This window comes from Sminthopsis crassicaudata, chromosome 6 (genome assembly GCF_048593235.1).
Source record: "Sminthopsis crassicaudata isolate SCR6 chromosome 6, ASM4859323v1, whole genome shotgun sequence".
Lineage (NCBI taxonomy): Eukaryota > Metazoa > Chordata > Mammalia > Dasyuromorphia > Dasyuridae > Sminthopsis > Sminthopsis crassicaudata.
In genome coordinates, this window is record NC_133622.1 from 149,361,082 (window position 1) to 149,375,383 (window position 14,302).

At 35.1% G+C, this 14,302-nt stretch overlaps 1 protein-coding gene across 3 annotated transcripts in view; it reads right to left on the minus strand.

Annotated features, from left to right (window-relative positions):
• Window positions 1–10,795: 10,795 nt before the first annotated feature.
• Window positions 10,796–14,302, minus strand: part of PPP3CA (protein phosphatase 3 catalytic subunit alpha) — a 336,565-nt gene continuing 333,058 nt past the window's right edge. For all 3 annotated transcript variants that reach the window (XM_074276298.1, XM_074276299.1, XM_074276301.1), the window contains exon 15: window positions 10,796–13,440. In XM_074276298.1, the coding sequence (XP_074132399.1) occupies window positions 13,244–13,440 (197 nt within the window). In that variant the 3' untranslated portion in view covers window positions 10,796–13,243. The remainder of the gene's footprint in view (window positions 13,441–14,302) is intronic.

Sequence of the window (14,302 nt, forward strand, 5' to 3'; positions counted from 1 at the left end):
ATGTGGGTCTAGGGCTCTATTCACTCTCTATTATAGATATTCTCTATGATATATATAACTTGAAAGACATTCACAGATAATCTTCTTTCTTCCCCATCATTTTTAGTTTAAAGAAAGTTGATTAGAAGGGCAAGACACATGGAAAAGAAATTCTAACTAGTCTTTGTTAGATATATGCCTTCTCTGATTAGAAATTTGTCATTCCTATATTTTATGTCATGGTCAAGATAACTTTCTCCAAAGTTATCACTGTAATATCATCTGCATAGCCTTCTGATGCCACCTATATACTCACTTCCAGATATAATTTTTGTCTTCTGTATCCTTTACTTTTGATGAGAAACAGTGAGAAAAACACAACCTGTGTTTCTTCATTTTCTTGCCCAATATTTCATCATCATTGGTAATACTTTTTAAGGTCCAGTTGAGCTCCAATTCTATAGCCTTATGAATGAGGATGAAATTGAAGAATTTCATGCATATGGTATAAAGGGGAATTGACAATGAAATTTTTCTAGCATCCTTGAATAATGCTACATCAGGAAGTGTATGCTCTTCATTCTAGTAAGAACAACTTTGCCCAATTTATAAATATTGAGAAAGTTCAAAGTAAATACTTATAAACAACTTTAGAATCCTGGGATACATTTAATATGGAGAAATAAATAAGTTCATATGAAAATAAATTTTAATTTTAACCTCTATACTTAGAACTCTTTACCAGCAATGGTCCTAGTAACATCTTACTATATCTTAATAGACAAATCACTAGTAGATCATTAGCATATTTAATTAAGGTCCGAAGAATGTAATTTTTTCTTCTTTTAATTATAACCATCCATAGTTTAGAATTGACACTCACTTTGAATTTATTCTTTTTTTTTTTTTTTTATTATATATATATATATATATATTTTATAATATTATCCCTTGTATTCATTTTTCCAATTTACCCCCCCTCCCTCTATTCCCTCCCCCCGACGACAGGCAATACCATACATTTTACATGTGTTACAATATAGTCTAGGTACAATACATGTGTGCGAATATCACTTTCTTGTTGCACAATAAACATTAGATTCCGAAGGTACATGCAACCTGGGCAGACAGATATTAGTGCTAACAATTTTCATTCCCCTCCCAGTGTTTCTTCTCTGGGTGTAGCTACCTCTGTCCATCATTGATCAACTGGAAGTGAGTTGGATCTTCTTTATGTTGAAGATTTCCACTTCCATCAGAATACATCCTCATACAGCATTGTTGTTGAAGTGTACAGTGATCTTCTGGTTCTGCTCATTTCACTCAGCATCAGTTGATTTAAGTCTCTCCAGGCCTCTCTATATTCCTCCTGCTGGTCATTTCTTACCGAGCAATAATATTCCATAACCTTCATATACCACAATTTACCCAACCATTCTCCAACTGATGGACATCCATTCATCTTCCAGTTTCTAGCTACAACAAAAAGAGCTGCCACAAACATTTTGGCACATATATGTCTCTTTCCGCTCTTTAGTATTTCTTTGGGATATAATCCCAGTAGTAGCGCTGCTGGGTCAAAGGGTATGCACAGTTTGATAACTTTTTGGGCATAATTCCAGATTGCTCTCCAGAATGGCTGGATTCTTTCACAACTCCACCAGCAATGTATTAGTGTCCCAGTTTCCCCACATCCCCTCCAACATTTGTCATTATTTGTTCCTGTCATCTTAGCCAATCTGACAGGTGTGTAGTGGTATCTCAGAGTGGTCTTAATTTGCATTTCTCTGATCAGTAGTGATTTGGAACACTCTTTCATGTGAGTGGATATAGTTTCAATTTCTTCCTCTGAGAATTGTCTGTTCATATCCTTTGACCATTTATCAATTGGAGAATGGTTCGGTTTATTATAAATTTGGGTCAGTTCTCTATATATTTTGGAAATGAGACCTTTGTCAGAACCTTTGTTTTTAAAAATATTTTCCCAATTTGTTACTTCCCTTCTAATCTTGTTTGCATTAGTATTATTTGTACAGAAACTTTTTAGTTTGATGTAATCAAAATCTTCTATCTTGCGATCAATAATGATCTCTAGTTCTCCTCTGGTCATAAATTCCTTCCTCCTCCACAAGTCTGAGAGGTAGATTATCCTCTGTTCCTCCAATCTATTTATTATCTCCCTCTTTATGCCTAAATCATGGACCCATTTTGATCTTATCTTGGTATATGGTGTTAAGTGTGGATCCATATCTAATTTCTGCCATACTAATTTCCAGTTTTCCCAACAGTTTTTTCCGAATAATGAATTTTTATCCCTAATGTTGGAATCTTTGGGTTTGTCAAAGATTAGATTGCTATAGATGTACCCTTTTTTGTCCTTTGTATCTAATCTGTTCCACTGATCTACCGGTCTATTTTGTAGCCAATACCAAATGGTTTTGGTGACTGCTGCTATATAATATAGCTTTAGATCAGGTACACTTAGACCACCTTCCTCTGAGTTTTTTTTCATTAGTTCCCTTGCAATTCTTGACCTTTTATTCTTCCATATGAATTTTGTTGTTATTTTTTCTAGGTCATTAAAATAGTTTCTTGGGAGTCTGATTGGTATAGCACTAAATAAATAGATTAGTTTGGGGAGTATTGTCATCTTTATTATATTCGCTCGGCCTATCCAAGAGCACTGAATGTCTTTCCAATTATTTAAATCTGATTTTATTTTTGTGGCAAGTGTTTTGTAATTTTTCTCATATAATTCCTGACTTTTCTTTGGTAGATGGATTCCCAAATATTTTATACTCTCAACATTTGTTTGGAATGGAATTTCTCTTTGTATCTCTTGCTGTTGCATTTTGTTAGTGATATATAAAAATGCCGAGGATTTATGTGGATTTATTTTGTATCCTGCCACTTTGCTGAAATTTTGAATTATTTCTAGTAGCTTTTTAGCAGAGTCTTTGGGGTTCTCTAAGTATACCATCATGTCATCTGCAAAAAGTGATAGTTTGATTTCCTCATTTCCTACTCTAATTCCTTGAATCTCTTTCTCGGCTCTTATTGCCGAGGCTAGCGTTTCTAGTACTATATTGAATAGTAATGGTGATAGTGGGCAACCTTGTTTCACTCCTGATCTTACAGGGAAAGGTTGCAGTTTATTTCTATTGCATATTATGCTTACTGACGGTCTTAAATATATACTCCTGATTATTCTAAGGAATAATCCATTTATTCCTATACTCTCAAGAGTTTTTAGTAGGAATGGATGTTGGATTTTGTCAAATGCTTTTTCTGCATCTATTGAGATGATCATATGGTTCTTATTAATTTGATTATTAATATGGTCAATTATATTAATAGTTTTCCTAATATTAAACCAGCCCTGCATTCCTGGAATAAATCCTACTTGATCATAGTGTATTATCTTGGAGATGATTTTCTGAAGTCTTTTTGCTAATATCTTATTTAAGATTTTAGCATCAATATTCATTAAGGAGATTGGTCTATAATTTTCTTTCTCAGTTTTCGATCTACCAGGTTTAGGTATCAGTACCATGTCTGTGTCATAAAAGGAGTTTGGTAGGACTCCTTCATCCCCTATTTTTTCAAATAATTTATATAACATTGGGGCTAATTGTTCTTTAAATGTTTGGTAGAATTCACATGTGAATCCATCTGGCCCTGGGGATTTTTTCCTGGGGAGTTGATTAATAGCTTGTTCTATTTCTTTTTCTGAAATGGGACTATTTAAGCAATTTATCTCCTCCTCTGTTAATCTAGGGAGCCTATATTTTTGGAGAAAGTCATCCATTTCACTTAAGTTATCAAATTTATTGGCATAAAGTTGGGCAAAGTAACTCCTTATTATTTCTCTAATTTCCTCTTCATTGGTGGAAAGATCCCCCTTTTCATTTGTAAGACTATCAATTTGATTTTCCTCTTTCTTTTTTTTGATCAAATTTACCAAAGGTTTATCTATTTTATTGGCTTTTTCATAAAACCAACTCTTGGTTTTATTTATTAATTCAATAGTTTTTTTACTTTCAATTTTATTGATTTCTCCTTTTAATTTTTGTATTTCGAGTTTAATTTTTGGTTGGGGGTTTATAATTTGGTCTTTTTCTAGCCTTTTAAGTTGTAAGCCCAATTCGTTAATCTTCTCTTTCTCAATTTTCTTCAAATAAGCCTCTAAAGATATAAAATTTCCCCTTATTACTGCTTTAGCTGCATCCCAAAGATTTTGATATGATGTCTCATCATTATCATTATCTTGGGTGAAATTGTTAATTGTTTCTATAATTTGCTCTTTCACCCAGTCATTCTTTAAGATGAGATTATTCAGTTTCCAATTACTTTTTGGTCTATTTACCCCTAACTTTTTACTGAATGTAGCTTTTATTGCATTGTGATCTGAGAAGAAGGCATTTATTATTTCTGCCTTCCTACATTTAATTTTGAGATCTTTATGTCCTAATATATGGTCAATTTTTGTATAGGATCCATGAACTGCTGAGAAGAAAGTATATTCCTTCCTATTGCCATTCAGTTTTCTCCAAAGGTCTATCATACCTAGTTTTTCTAATGTTCTATTTACTTTTTTAATTTCTTTCTTGTTTGTTTTGTGGTTTGATTTGTCTAAATCTGAGAGTGCAAGGTTGAGATCTCCCACTATTATAGTTTTACTGTCTATTTCTTCTTGCAGTTCTCTTAACTTTTCCTTTAGAAAGTTAGATGCTATACCACTTGGTGCATATATGTTTAGTATTGATATGGCTTCATTATTTATGCTACCTTTCAGCAGGATATAGTTTCCTTCCTTATCTTTTTAACGAGATCTACTTCTGCTTTTGCTTGATCTGAGATAAGGATAGCTACCCCTGCTTTTTTGGCTTTACCTGAAGCATAATAAGCTCTGTTCCAACCTTTTACCTTTACTCTGTATGTATCTCCCTGCTTTAAGTGTGTTTCCTGTAGACAACATATTGTAGGGTTCTGCTTTTTGATCCAATCTGCTATCCGTCTCCGTTTGATGGGATCGTTCATCCCATTTACATTTACAGTTAAAATTACTAATTCTGTATTTCCTGCCATCGTATTATCCCCAGATTATACTTTTTTCCCTTGACCCCCCTGATCCCCCTCCCCGATATTTAATTTACAGACCCCCCTTGTGACGCGCAACCCTCCCTCTTTTTTTTTTTTTTTTTTTTTTTTTTTTTTTTTAGGATCCCTCCCCCCTCCCTCCAAGTCCCTTCACTTATTCTCCTTTTCCTTTCCCCTTTTCCTCTCCCCCCTTTTAATGAGGTGAGAGAAAATTCTCTGAAAAACAAATATGTTAATTATTTACTCTTTGAGCCTCTTCTGATGAGAGTAAGATTCACACAATGATTCTCCCCCTCACTAAGTTCCCTCAGATATGGTGTATTTTCTATGTCTCTTCCTGGGATGTAGTTTCCCTCTTTTTATCACTCCTTCCCCTTTTTCTGAACCGACCTCCTTCCCTTTATCACACCCCCCTTTTTTTCTTTTATATCAGTAAAATCAAATTATCCTTGAGTATTTTTTATATACCCACAACAAAGTTACAGTTCTCAAGGGTTCTGTGTACCTTTTTCTGTTTCTCTTCAGTCTTGTGGATGTAGATCAAATTTTTTGTTTAAGTCTGGTTTTTTTCTTAGAAACATATAGAATTCCTCTGTTTCATTGAATGACCATCTTCTTCCATGGAAAAAGATGCTAAACTTAGCTGGGTAGTTCATTCTTGGTTGCAGTCCTTGATCTTTTGCCTTTCGGAATATCAGGTTCCAGGCCCTTCTATCTTTTAATGTGGAGGCAGCCAGATCTTGGGTGACCCTTATTGTGGCACCTTGGTATTTAAATTGTTTTTTTCTAGCTGCTTGCAGGATTTTCTCCTTTGTGTGGTAATTCTGCAGCTTAGCCACAATATTCCGTGGTGTTCTTTTTTTAGGGTCTATTTCAGAAGGAGTTCGATGAATTCTTTCCACATCTACTTTCCCTTCTGTTTCTATTATCTCTGGACAGTTCTCTTTGATAATTTCCTGTAAAATAGAATCTAGGCTCTTTTTTTGGTCATAGTTTTCTGGAAGTCCAATAATCCGCAGATTATCTCTCCTAGATCTATTTTCCAGGTCTATAGATTTTCCCAGTAAGTATTTGACGTTGTTCTCCAGCTTCTCATTTTTTTTGTTTTGTTTGACTGATTCTTGGGTTCTCTGTGAATCATTCATTTCTATTTGTTCCATCCTGACTTTTAAGGAGTTATTTTCTTCTTTCACAGTTTTTAGTTCTTTTTGTAAATGCCCAATTTCGTTTTTAAATGAATTATTTTGCTCTATTGAGTTTTTTTCCATTTCCCTAATTTTTTTTTTTTTGAGAATTATTTTCTTTTTCCAATTCAGAAATTCTATTTTCTTGAGACTTTTTTATCTTTTCCAATTCAGAAATCCTACTTTCCTGTGTTTTTTTAACCTTTTCTAATTCACTAATTTTGTTTCCCTGCATCTCCTGTGAATTCTTTATTTTTTCCAACTCCAATTTCAGGACTTCCCTTTCTTTTCCCCATTTTTCTTCGATCTCCCTCAATTTCTTAAGAGCTTCTTCTAGGAGAGAGTTATGTGATGGGGGGCAGGAATCGTTCCCCTTTAGGTTGTTATCTGATTCTCTGCTGTCAACTTCCTCGGGGTTGGACACCCGCTCTTTCTCTGTATAGAAGGAATCTATGGTTTTTCTAGCTTTTTTGTTCATACTTAAAAAAAATCTTTTGGGGTCTGTCTCTGGGGTAGGAAATTATTTACTTCTTTACCAGCTTCCTCCCAGACGGGATGGATGCAGAGGCTCCTGAGCCTGAGCTAAGAGAGAGCTCTGGGAGAGAGTTCCCCACCCTCTCCCTGGGAGTGCCTCAGAGGTGATTAGCACTACTGTGCTTCGAGGGCGTAGAATAGTGAAGACTGCAGGAAGCCCAGGCTATGTGTCCGGGTGGGGAGTGGGTGTCTGCAGCAGGTGACGTAAGAAGCCCCTGCGCTCAAACTGGAAGTGTCTGCCAGAAACCGCGGTCCCTAGTTCAAAGGTTCCGCTTCTCTGGGACTTCCTGGAGCTGAGTTCCACTCCCTCCAGCTAAGCTAGGCAGTGTGTGTTGCCTTGGGCCGTATCCACCCACTTGTCAGTCTCTTAACTATTCTCAGGAGGTAGCTGAGGCCACACCCCCTGGTGCCGAGTCACCCCCAGGGTCCGGGGGAAAATTTAATCTGAGTTTTAAAATATTTTGGCTTTCTCTTCTGAACTGCTAAATAATTAGCAGAGAAGAGCTAACAGCCTGTGCCAGATTCCTTTACCTCAGTGGCTTCTCTGATCCCAGAGCCCTTCCCAGCGCAATGGGCGCAGTGTGCCCCTACCCCACCGTCTGTGCTGGTCTCTCTTATTCCTCCCCTGAGAACTGACCTTTCCTGTTGAAACTCCAGATTCTCTTCAGCTGGTAAGTCGTGCTTCCAGTCCTTGTGGTATCTACCAGTCCTGAGCTAATTTTGAGACTTAATTTATCTAATTGGTTGTGAGGGAGTGAGGACGTTCACTGAGTCGTGTGTTTCCTCTCCGCCATCTTGGCTCCGCCCTGAATTTATTCTTAAAAACATTTAATCTTTTCCCAAAGGAAACAATGAAAAGCTAAAATAGAAAGGAAATACAATTTTGCCTGACCAAAATATCCTATTCCTGTGATTTTATAAAATTTGGACAGTAAATATTTTTTGGTAGTATGGAGTACATTCATCAGTTAATATTAAACAAAATTCTTTATATGAAAGGATCTTATAGGTTCTAATAAAGCCTCTAATTTTGAGAAAATTCTACTGCAGCATCCAAAATGACCACATGATCCTCCAGGCCCTGATGAAATAGCATCAATGAAAAGGGAGTTGTTAAATTGTTTTATTCTTTATAAAAATCTTCCTTAGGATCTGAGGAAGTTCTCCACTATGATGAGTTGACTTCCTCTGGGAACACAGAGAGGGGTTTCACAGAATAGAAAGACATAGATGATTTGTGATTTGCATACTTAGAAATAATGCCCAAATCAGTGACATCATAGATATTTTGAAACTTTTCCTCTATTCACTATAATTTTTGAGTTACTCAGCTTTCACCAATATCAATTCAACTTTCTTCATTACAGTGATCATACGATCAAGGAGAAGGAAATTTCTAGAGGTATGGAAACCAACATTATTTGTTTTTCTGTGACAAGAATTTTTTGGGGTGATTTTTTTCCTAATGATAAATTTTGTTTTTGTTTTTCTCCTAATTAAATGGTTCCTGGACCATATACCTAGGGGGAAAAAATCTTTCTTAGGTTAAGATTAAACTCTTTGAAATCTCATTCTTTGGGTCTATAGTGATTACAAAAATCTTTCAGATATTGGAAAATTGGTATTATCTTTTTTTAGTCTTCTCTTCCCAGTTCTTCAGTTATTGCTCATAAGACTTCGTTTTACAAACTAAGTCAAACTAATCAATCTTTTCGAAAACCCTCTAATTTGTGAATGTTTTTTAAAAAAATGACACTCAGAAACAGCTATATATTGCCTCTCTGGATATATTATGTTATTATTTCTGACTTTAGAATAATACACAAAGGAATTCTTTTGAAAGAAAGATTTTTTTTCAATGAATGTCTTAGTAATTATTGAGTAGAATATAAATTCAATACATGTGCAGTAAAAGTTATATAACAAATGGAATAGACAAGCCAGACTTTTAAATACTTTTCCATTCTTATCCTGCTACATAATGATCCTAATTGCATGCTTACTAATATCCCTGATGATCTCAGTGGCAGCAGTTTATTGGGGAAAAATGAATTATCTCAGGACAGTGAATGAATATGGGGACTTGGGTAGTAGAAACCTCACAGTCAAAAACTGGTCCCTGGCTGTGTGGCAGCTAAATGTATGTAGGAGAGAACATTGCATCTGAGTCAATAAGATCTGAGTTCAGACTGATGTAACTGTGTGACTCTGACCAAGTCACTCAATCTTTATAAGCCTCAGTTTCTATAGTGCCTACACCCCAGGATTGTGAGGATCAAAAGGTATTTGTAAAGTGCAAAATACTGTGCCAGTAACATAATAGGTGATTAATAAATACTTGTTTATTTTTTCCTTCCAAGTTATACTTTTCGGTCTAATATCACTTCTTTTCTTCTAACCCATAATTCTCTTTGAGCTTCTCATAAATCATATTTCATTACTCATCTGTCTTTGTACTTGTTGTCTGGCTCCAACAGCTGGAATGCAATCATTCCAACTCTTAGCACCCTTTATTTCCTTTAAGACACAGTTAAAGCATCACCTCTTAAGTTCTTTCAGATTTTCTCCTCCCATCCCCCAATTCCAGTTCATGGTGTTCTTCCTTCCAAAATTTCCTTGTATTTAAAAAAATTAATTACATACATATTATCTTTCTTGATAGGATGCAGATTATGTAATCTCCTGGAGAACAGGGATTATTTAATTTTTGTCTTTATATTATTAGTGTCTAGAGCACTGCCTAGCACTAGGAGGTGCTTCATAAATTCTCATTCACTCTCACAAATGACTTCACTGGTTTCTTCCAAGTCCAATCTAAAATCCCACCTTCTATAGGTAGTCTACCTTACCTCCTGTTAATCCCAGTACCTTCCTTCTGTTATTTCCTATTTATCTTGTATATAGCTTTCTTTGAATAAATTTGACTTTATATTTGTTTCCCCTATTGGTTTGTAAACTCCTTGAGGGTAGTAATCAGCTTTGCCTCTTTTCCTACCCTAAATTATTAGCACACTGTCTCACACACAGTAGACATTTAATTTACTAATTAAATATTACTAAATTAATTTGCAATTAATTTATATTCAATTTACCATGATCTAACATAATAGATATGTCCACTGCTCAAGTAATTTCCTTTAATATATTGATGCAAAAAGGAAAGAGAAGACAAATAAATGTATTTCATTGCTCTTGTCTTTCCCATTCCTACCACTGTTCATTTGTACCCTCTACTGCAATCTGTCAGTTCCATGATCTCTGTTGATATTCTTATTTTTCAAGGACCTGGTCAATCTCTAATATTGCCTTTTTAGAGTTCTATTCTCCTCTCATTTCAATCTCTTTGACCTTTCCTACACATTTTATCATTTCCTACCTCAGATTATAGTTATTTGTGAATGTTTCTATTTTCCTCTTCTCCTTCCCATTAAGATTTCAAACCTTTTTGAAGGCAAAACACTGTCATATTTTCAGATCTTTACATTCAAAGTACTTAGAACCGTGCTTTTTTTTTTTTTTTTTTTTTTTTTTTTTGAAGCAAAGCAGAAAATTTGATTTTAATTGAAGTGAATTTTCCACCCATCCTATTCTCCCACCTTCTTGGGAATAGAGTATTTGTTTTTTTTTTTTTTTTTTTTCCTTTGTTCATAAGATATAGTAAAGGATGATGGTGGGAAAACAATGTGGGCTGAAAAATCAGTGGACACTCCTTGCTCATAGACCTCAAGAGGCTAAATAAAACAGAAAGATGGATGTCTTCTCTTGACCTTTAACAACCTTTGCTCTTTACCTCCATCTCTGAAACTCAACAGTCTCTACAACACAGGAGCACAACAAAGAGTGACTGGCAAAGCCTCTCAGTTTTGGAGAAATAACTACTTCTATCAACCTCTTTTTTTTTTTTTCCCCGAAATCCTCTTAACATTGTATCTATTATATGTGGTCTTTTCTTTCCTAAATATTGCCCCCAAACACCAAGCAATACTCACATCAACTGCTTTTTTTTGTTTTTAATGTCAAATGTTTATTTCTATGCCATAATTGCCTCAAGCACAATTTTTAAAGGAAAAGAACCAAAAAGGAAAGAAAAGTTTTTTTTTTTTCCTCATTTTTCCATGATATTTTCTCTGTAGCTAAAATGGAGGAAAAGAAACACCATGGTACTATAACCATCATTGCTTTCATACTGTTCTAGAATGCTGCATCTTAAATATTTTCTGGGGATGTCATTTTTGAGTCAAGAGAAATTTTCAATAGGGAGGAAAATGGTTTTCTGGATTCAGAAAATTGAGCAAAGAAATATTTATAACATGTCAGATCTTAGAACACTATGAATAAAAAGTGCCATTTTCTGATTACTTTAATGTGTTGGGTATAGTATATATTGCATTAAAAAAAAAAAAAAAGAAAGCTGGAAATGAAAACTATTAGGAACAAGAATTAGAATTTGGTCTGTCTTAAATCCTTAATCAGCCAAAGTGCCAGTATAGCAATTTCCTACCAATACAGAGACAGCTTTTTCTTCTGAGAGAGAAAGTGCCAGTTTATACTACTCTCTTTTAGGGATCATAGAATCCAATCCAGTTGCAACAACTTGATAATAAATTTGATTTCTTTCTTAATTTGGAAAAAAAAATCATGGATTTATGATCAGCTGCCACATTCAAAAGAGCCTCTGGGTCTTGTTTTTCCAAAACAGATTTCTTTCTTTTTTAGAGATGATTTAATGAAAGCATGCACCACACCCACCAGGCCCCAGGAACCCCCAAGTAAAAAGGGGGATGCTTGGTAGTGGGCTCAAAACCTGGAGGATATATGGTGGTTGTATACACAAAGACCTTCAGGGGAGACTCAGTGGACAGGAGGAGAGTTCTTTAAGTTCATGCACATTTTTATTGAGTAGTAATATAAAATGCTTTTTTTTCATTGTTACAAGTGCATGCTTTGATTGCCAACATTTCAGAAGTCAAATTACAAAGGCAAGGCTTTAGGCTGTAGTGAATTACTTGGGCACTTATACATTTGTTAAAAAATATCAATGGACTGTTTTGTTGTTGTTTTCAGAATGAACCAGTTGTAACCCATTAACTGATATACAAAGGGAAAAAAGTGAAAAAATTACACATTTTGTGGCACGCGACAGAACAGAACAAAATGACTAAACCATTATGACATTAACAGTTACCATGCATTTAGTTTCACATGTAACTACAAACTTATTTAAATTTCACAAGGTTTGCTAAACATGCTAACCATCTATATGTGCACTGACAAGCTTATGTTAAAAACTTTTAAGAATACTCTCCCCTTTAGATTTTTTTCAAAGCTTTTTTTGATTACAAAATTTCAAAGGCATTAAGCATTTTTAGAGAATATAAAGTACGCCAGTATACATACATTTCCAGTATAAGTCAGACCACTAAGCGCATTACAGTCCCATACAGGCCTATATAGCCATTTTTTTTTTCTTAAAAAACATGCATAGGCAGATTTTTACAGAATATAGATGCTTTGCACTGCACTTAATATGGTGTCTTGTTCACTATACTTAAAAATGCACCACTCATAAATATTTAAATTCAGCAAGCCACAACCAAGATTTGATTTACCAAAAACAAAAACAAAAATCCTAAATATAAACAGCAAAAAAAAGATAGATGTAATTATTCCAGTTTTTTTTTTTTTAACTTAAAGGGAAAAAAAAAAGATATTCATTGCCAAATGAGTAAGATAGTGTAATATTGAAAGAAGGGCATTCAAGCACACTAAAGAAACCTGAGGTAAGCATAATCTGTACAAAATTAAACTGTCCTTTTTTTTTTTTTTTTTTTTTTTTTTTTGGCATTTTTAACAAATTTGCAACATTCTTTTTTTTTCTTTTTTTTTAAGACTGCCTAATTCAGTTTATAGCCATTGTCTGACAAGAATAGCAAAACATTATCAATAAATAGTCCTTATTTAGTTTGTACATCATTTTGTTAAAAATGTTTGATGACATCCATTTTTAGTGCTGCAACTGTAAACGTACAATAGAGTAAGAAATTAGACAAAGTTTTCATATCCAGTAACATAAGAGGCCTTTCAGTAACCTATCTAGGCGTTCCCAATGCATTCATTTCTTTGCAATATACACCAGCCTCAGCATTCTTTTATTTGTTTCTACAAGCTTTTTTTGAAGGTCTGTCCCAAGGAGGTGTTTACTGCCCCCACCACACATTCATCAAAGTGTAGTTTACTATCTCTTTTTCTAGATGATATTGTAAACTGAATCCAACACCTGGCCCCCAGAGCAAGTAAGCTACAATCAGAGGCAAGACTACCCAACTGCTGATGTGCAGTAATCCCCATCATGCCCTGCAGCTTGAAAAAAAAGAAAGAAAAGAAAAGAAAAAAGAAAAAGAAAGGAAGAGGAAAAAAGAAAGGAAAGAAAAGTGAACGGGAAGTGGTCACTGAATATTGCTGCTATTACTGCCATTGCTGTCAGTGCCATTAGTCTCTGAAGAGATAGCCTTGTTGATGGAGTTAAGGTTGGCATCAGAGGGCATGGCATCTCTGCGAGGAGGCATCCTCTCATTAATTCGGTCTAGGCCCTTGGCCTCTTCGAAGCTAGTGATCTTATGTTGTGGTGAAAATCCTTTGATAGCTAAATAGAAGATCATTAAAAAAAAAATAGAAGAGTTAGTCTGAGGAAAATGAAAGGACCCCACAATATACCATATCACTTATCGATTATTCAGTGAGGGAAGGATTCCTTTAGTGGAGAACAAAGTGACAGGACCTGAAGACGACACGACAGACTCCTTACCATACCGGGAGAAAACTTAAGGGTTTGAAAACAGCCAATGTCTCTTGCCAACCAAAGTGTCCTCTTGAGCAAGTCAAACTGTAAACATTTTTTCTTGTCTTCATGAGTTCAGCTCAAAGAACTCTGGAGTGGACAGGTAAGTAAGATTGGCCATCAGGAACAGTTCTTAAGGCACAACAATGATTGTCCACATCATTTGGCATGGTGTGAAAAGCTCCAGACTCAAAAGAAAATATTTCTCTTTTCTCCACCCTGCCTCCCCTCAGTAGTGCCTATGAATACAATAGGGATTCCTTGTTCTATTGGAGAGTAGCACTAAGCAAAACTGGGAAGAATCTAGAGCGGAGGAAAGGGAGACTTGTGAAAGAAATCACTTTCAGCCCTTCCCTTGATGTCTTAAAATCCAGGAAGAAATCTTGGCCAAACAGCTATAATCAATGGGAAATGGAGAAGAATGAAACTACTTAGCTGTGTTCCCTGATTAACTTTAGCAAAGTGTGGAATGGGTGATAGAGTGAGAGTAAACCTCATAAAAATTGAGATCAATCAAATCAGTGACTCGAAAAAAAGAAGAAAAAAAAAAAAAAGCCTGCCCTTCAGCAGAGATGTGAACAGTCCAAACTGATGTCATCAGGCACCCATTACCACCTGATTTAAATGGGAAAAAAATTAACACCCCAAACAATCTATTTCTAAATAA